The sequence below is a fragment of the Strigops habroptila genome, chromosome 11 (assembly GCF_004027225.2).
Source record: "Strigops habroptila isolate Jane chromosome 11, bStrHab1.2.pri, whole genome shotgun sequence".
In the NCBI taxonomy this organism is placed as follows: Eukaryota; Metazoa; Chordata; class Aves; order Psittaciformes; family Psittacidae; genus Strigops; species Strigops habroptila.
In genome coordinates, this window is record NC_046360.1 from 5491059 (window position 1) to 5497527 (window position 6469).

General features: G+C 43.6%; 1 protein-coding gene across 1 annotated transcript; it reads left to right on the plus strand.

Moving 5' to 3' along the window:
* The first annotated feature begins 368 nt into the window (after nucleotides 1-368).
* Nucleotides 369-3780, plus strand: FZD10 (frizzled class receptor 10). Its single transcript, XM_030501160.1, has one exon. It carries the CDS (start codon nucleotides 948-950, stop codon nucleotides 2703-2705), a length of 1758 nt encoding a protein of 585 aa, XP_030357020.1. The 5' UTR covers nucleotides 369-947; the 3' UTR covers nucleotides 2706-3780.
* The last annotated feature ends 2689 nt before the right edge of the window (nucleotides 3781-6469 follow it).

The following is a 6469-nucleotide window of genomic DNA, read 5'->3' on the forward strand; positions in this document are numbered from 1 at the left end:
AGGAGGGGAGAGAACAAATGGGGCTTTTTCTAATCCGTGCTGATCAAGGAAAACCTGTAGGGGTCCTTAAGGAGGTTTCAAGGCGTTCCGAGTGATTGGAAAGTAATCACCGTGTCAGCTTCACCTTTCTCATGCAAAGTGGATGTCGTATGCAAGGCGGATCCTGCACAGGGTTGTTTTTTATATTTTTTTTTTTTTTCTATTTTATTTCATCCCTGGACTCAGCCGCCCCTAAGCCCCAGCTGCTCTGGCTGCGGGAGCTCCTGCTAAGGCGGGGAGCGGAGCGGGCAGCGCTCACACACACGGGCCGGCCTACTGCAAACCCAGAGCAGAGGGCGGCGAGAACGGGGCGGTGGGGGGGTGGGGGGATTCAGGCCCCCCTCTTCAGTGGCTTAGATATTTCCTCCTCCTCCTCCTCCTTTATTCTGCGCTCGGATAAACCAATCCCCATCTCTCGGCAAGAAAGTCCGGAGCCGTGACCCGCTCTAGGGAGAGGAAAATCCCCGGAGAAACCCGCTGCATCGAAACGCCGCCCGGGACGTGTCCAAGTTGAAGCAGTGACCGTTCGGATCTGCCCGGACCCAAACTGCTCCGGCATCCCTCTGCCCGTGCTCCGAGGACGCAGCGGCGGGAGGAGGAAAGGTGGTGAAAAGACGGATCGTAAAAGTGGAAGCCCGGGGAAAAGAAAGTTGCCGGGCTCCCCGCAGTAAGTGCTGCGCATCTGTGGACTGCGGGTGCTTTCTCTTTCCCCGGCTGTTTGGGAAGTTGCTCGCTGCCCGGCCCGGGCTATGGTGACCTGCGCGCCGCCGCCGCCCGCCGCCGAGCCCCCGCGGGCGGGCCGGGCCCGGTGCCGGTGCCGCCGCGGGCAGGAGCCGCTCAAGTGACTCCGCCGCCGGGAGCCGCGCTCCGGCCGCACGCGTGGGGCCCGCGCCACTGCGGCCGCCGCAATGGGGCCGGCGGCGAGGAGCGTCCTGCAGCCCCTGCTGGTGCTCTGCGGGCTGAGCGGCCTCTGCGCGGCGATAAGCTCCATAGACATTGACCGCCCCGGTGACGGGAGGTGCCAGCCGATAGAAATCCCCATGTGCAAGGATATAGGGTACAACATGACAAGGATGCCTAACCTGATGGGACATGAAAACCAAAGGGAAGCTGCCATTCAGCTGCACGAGTTTGCCCCCTTGGTGGAGTACGGTTGCCACAGCCACCTGAAATTTTTCCTGTGCTCCCTCTATGCCCCTATGTGCACAGAGCAGGTTTCTACACCGATCCCAGCCTGCAGGGTTATGTGTGAGCAGGCCAGGCTGAAATGCTCTCCGATTATGGAGCAGTTCAACTTCAAATGGCCAGACTCCTTAGACTGCAGCAAACTGCCCAACAAGAACGACCCCAATTACCTTTGCATGGAAGCCCCCAACAACGGGTCAGATGAGCCACCCAGAGGATCCAGCATGCTGCCACCCATGTTTCGGCCACAGCGGCCCAGCAGTGGCCATGATCTGCAGCAGCATAAGGACAGCCTGAGCAGAACCTCCTGTGAAAATCCTGGCAAGTTCCACCATGTGGAAAAGAGCGCTTCCTGTGCGCCTCTCTGCACTCCAGGGGTTGATGTTTACTGGAGCAAGGATGACAAAAAATTTGCTGTCATTTGGATTGCCATCTGGTCCATTCTGTGCTTCTTCTCCAGTGCTTTTACTGTACTCACTTTTCTGATAGATCCTCAGCGTTTCAAGTACCCTGAGAGGCCCATCATCTTCCTCTCCATGTGCTACTGCGTCTACTCGGTGGGGTACATTATTCGCCTCTTTTCAGGTGCTGAAAATATCGCCTGTGATAGGGACAGCGGCCAACTCTATGTCATCCAGGAAGGACTGGAGAGCACTGGCTGCACCATTGTGTTCCTGGTTCTGTATTACTTTGGTATGGCAAGTTCCTTATGGTGGGTAATCTTGACTTTGACTTGGTTTCTAGCAGCTGGGAAAAAATGGGGGCATGAAGCGATTGAAGCAAACAGTAGCTACTTCCATTTGGCAGCATGGGCCATTCCGGCTGTGAAGACCATCATGATCCTCGTTATGAGAAGGGTGGCTGGAGATGAGCTGACAGGGTTGTGCTATGTTGGAAGCATGGATGTGAATGCCTTGACAGGGTTTGTACTCATTCCTTTGGCTTGTTATCTAATCATTGGCACTTCTTTTATTCTTTCTGGTTTTGTGGCCCTTTTTCATATCAGGAGGGTGATGAAAACAGGTGGAGAAAATACTGACAAGTTGGAGAAACTTATGGTCAGGATTGGTGTCTTCTCAGTCTTGTATACAGTGCCTGCAACTTGTGTGATAGCTTGCTACTTTTATGAAAGACTTAACATGGATTATTGGAAAATTGTGGCAACTCAGCAGAAATGCAAGATGAACAACCAGACTAAAAATTTAGACTGCATGATGAATAACTCTATTCCAGCAGTAGAAATCTTTATGGTCAAGATTTTTATGTTGTTAGTGGTGGGCATTACTAGCGGTATGTGGATCTGGACTTCCAAGACTCTTCAGTCCTGGCAAAATGTTTGTAGTCGAAGATTAAAGAAGAGGAGTAGGAGAAAACCTGCAAGTGTTATCACAAGTAGCAGCATCTACAAAAAACCTCAACATCCACAGAAAACTCACCTTGCAAAATACGAATCGACATTACAACCACCCACTTGTGTGTGACCAGGTTTTAGAAAAGACTTTATCTCAGCTGACACACTTACAAATGCCCACAGTAGCAGTCAGAAATTAAACAAGTAAATGGTGCTTTTTTTTCTCAGAACAGTTTAATATCTCAAGGCAAAAAATGTATCACGCTGAATTCAGGACCTGGTGAGAAGCTGAAGGTAAATGTACTCATGGAAAGGTTTTCAGTGAAAGAAATATTGTGTATTAATCCAGTCTCTTCTGTTACTAATCTGTAGTTAAGTATTTCATCCAGCCCTCAGATTTATTTAAAAGAGATAAAAACACCCTATTTAACTTTTTCATGTAGCTGAGCTGGATTTCCTGCAGGTTTCTGAGTAACAAGCTATAGTCGAGTTTTCTGGAGCAATGATTTGATTTTAAAAGTGCCCAGTGAGCATTGTCTCTGCAGGGAAACTAAGGTCCCGAAGAGGCCTGTCCTCAGTGAGTGTGCTATCTGGGAGAGCAACTCTGTGCGAATTTAAAAAGAGAAAGAGAGAAATCCTTTACAGCTCATCTCAGCCTAGTGGGTTTGGAGTGCCTAAAAATAGATTCAATCTATAATGCTCGCCAATATTCTTTCACTAAAAGAGAAACTTCCTGCACCAGACACAAACTTTGTGAATAAGAATAATGTGCAATACATTTTTTTTCTTACCATGACATGAAAAGAGAAACAAGTATTTTGCTGTACATAAAGACAACAAAAGAAATCTCTTAACAAAAGAACTAAGAGCTCTAGTCCTCAGAAACCCTTTAGTGTTACATTTTGTGGCTTTTTAATGGAAATCAAGCCAATGTTATACACGTTGGGACTGATTTGTGCAAAAAAAAAAAAGGGGGGATCAATTCAAAGAGACCCAAAGGGCTTATTGACTCTTTCTATTGTTAAGCAAATTCTCACTATGAATAGATCAAGAAGCACTAGATTCTGCAAAGGGAAGCTTTGTATAGAGTGATGCTCTTTACTGTGCTGGGGTGCACAGTGTGTGCTGTATATATTTGTAATATACAATTATTTTTCATGCTCCACTATTTTATTAAAAATAAAATATGTTCTTTAGTTTGATAATTTTGTGTGTTCTAAACTTTCTCCAATGTGCTTTGTGGTTAATAAACTTGTTTTCTCAATAACTTGCTAAAAGCACACATTGAATATAGTACTTGTTCTTATACTTGCCTGCAAGTATAAGGTGAACAAGAATTTCCTCCAAAGATATTACAAGTTGGAATTAAACAAATGGGATTTTGAAGTTGCATCTTTCTGTGAGCCCCTGCAACTGAGAAAACTGAATGGGAAGAAGCTTTAGTGATGTAAAAAAGCTGTAGAGATGGAGAGTAGTACCGTGTTTACAGAGCGCCGAGATTACAGCAGTGACCCTCGGTTAACACCCCTTTCAGATTTGCATGGGGTATGTTCAGCATGTTAAAGATAGCCGGCTCACTTCAGCACAGCGTGAATGTGACTCAGCCTCGACTCTTCAGGGATTTTTCTTCTAACACTACTGAAAGTATCAGTGTTATTTGGGAAAAGACTTAGAGAAGATCGGGAGAAGGAAGAGGGGAAATAAAACCGTACAATTTGAATACTACTTTTGGAAAGCTAGCTGTTAAAGTTAAAACTGTCCATACATTTTCAAGAAGTTTTGAGTGGAGCATGATTTTGAATGAACCTGAAGTTTTCCATGCATTGACTCACGAGCTGTGTGATCAGCTGGGGAGATAGTAACATAACCTCACTTTCTCACACAGGCTGTTCTAGAAAACCCTTTATGAGGTGCCTCATCACAGAAAGAAGACAGGTCTTAATGGGCTTTGTTGGAGTGAGGATCCCTGTGACTGTCATCTTGTGGCTAGGAACTTTGTAACAAAAGGATCCTTTCTAGTGGTCTGGTTTTTCACTTTATCTGTGCAGTGTGACAGATAAATGTTTGTCTTCTTGTAGGCTTTTTAAATGTTTCTAGCAATGACTAGGAACTTGAATGACAAAAATTAGGTTGCAGGTATTATTAATAATCTTTGCCTAAATTGCACTTGTGCAAAGCAGCTTTCAATATAAAATTTATCTTTTGGGGGAAGAGGAAATATATTTTTCTTCCTTTATGCCTATGTGCACTGTTTGATGCACAGCTTTTGGATGCCCTGGAAGTTAATCCTGTCAGAGGACACCCTGCTGGAGCCAAAGTAGGACAGTGCACTAAACAAATCCACTCCTGGAACTACTGAATTAGTGCCTCTCCATCTGCGTATGTTCTAGTTAAGATCAATTACATTAGATTTGAGAATACAGTTTTAAAATAACCTGTGTATTGCAAATTGCTACAGGAATCCTTCAAGTATGTGTTTGTTTCGGTGCGTGTCACCTTGCCAGTAACCTTCATGACTCACACCAATTTCATCTCTGATATAAAGGTTAGTGCTGGTTTTACCAGTGATAAGATTTGTTTAGAGAATGGTTTCAGGCTTCACTCCAAAATACATTAGCCATTGAAATAAACAGCTCGCTATTTTTGTAGACTGTAGACAATTATTTGCTTACATTGTTGATCATGTATTTTTACAGTCTGCTACTAGGAGTCTGCAAGGAGCAAAAAATGAAGAAAGATGTTCAGCAGTGGCTGAATTCCTGCTGCCTTTCTGAATTTAATCAGTTGTCAGCTTAGGCCCTTCATTGTCACTAGAGCAGAACTGCAAGTTCTTCTATGAAAGTACCAAATATGAATGCTTGGTAGATGCATCATGTTACAAATAGATTCTTGCTGAACTGTAAACTGACTATTTAGATTTTATTTCAGCTTTGCAGTTATTTTACTGGTAGGCAAACCAGATTCTTCAAATCTATAATGATGCTGATTTCATTACATCAGATCTAATGTACTGTAAATGCAGCCGAGTATAATGATTGTCTTTAAGGACATCTTAAGAGTGAATTATTTCAGAAATTGTACTTCTTGCTGCCCCATAACTCCTAACAGCCTTAACAGTTTAATACTGAAGTTGCTACTTAAGGAATTGGAAGCTTACAACCGTTAAGGCAAAGTGACATACTTATTTTCACAACATTTCAGTGATCGAATATAGCATTATTAACAATTTAACAGAGAATTTTATTCTTGTCTTAGAAGGCTGCATATTAGTAAAACGATAATGATAATAAAACAAAGAAGGCTAAGAAAATATCACAAAAAATGCTCGATATTAAACTTGTCACAGTAATTTTATATTTTAGTAAGATCATGTTCATATTTTTATTTGTTGAATTTTATAGGATTTTTCTCTTAGTATTGTCAAGGCCTGCTGGGTATTTGCTTATCAGCAGACTTTTAAGAAAAGTGTCTATATGTGGATGTATTAACAGTGCAGTCGCTCCATCGCAAACTTGTTGAGGAAGGAATATGAGTCCAAATGTCCTTCTGAAAAAGAAATTTCATCACGGTCCAGTGGCATTTATCAGATAAAAATAGCTCCAAAAAAAACCCATCCTGATAGTGTATAGATACACTGTAAATTACGAATCAGATGTTTGCCACAGGCCTGTGTATAAGTGTTCTCTCCGCTCAGAGCTGTAGATGACTCATGAAGGTAGAAATTGTCTCAAACTATGTAGGTTCTGAGGATGCAGATTGTGTCTCAGCATTCAGTACCATGCCAGCACCATGGTTGAAAGGATGTGGAGAGCTCAATCAAGGAATGTTCAGATCTCTTATCAGATTTTCCCCAAAGTTGCATTTCATATGTATGTTATTACGAAGCTATTTTTC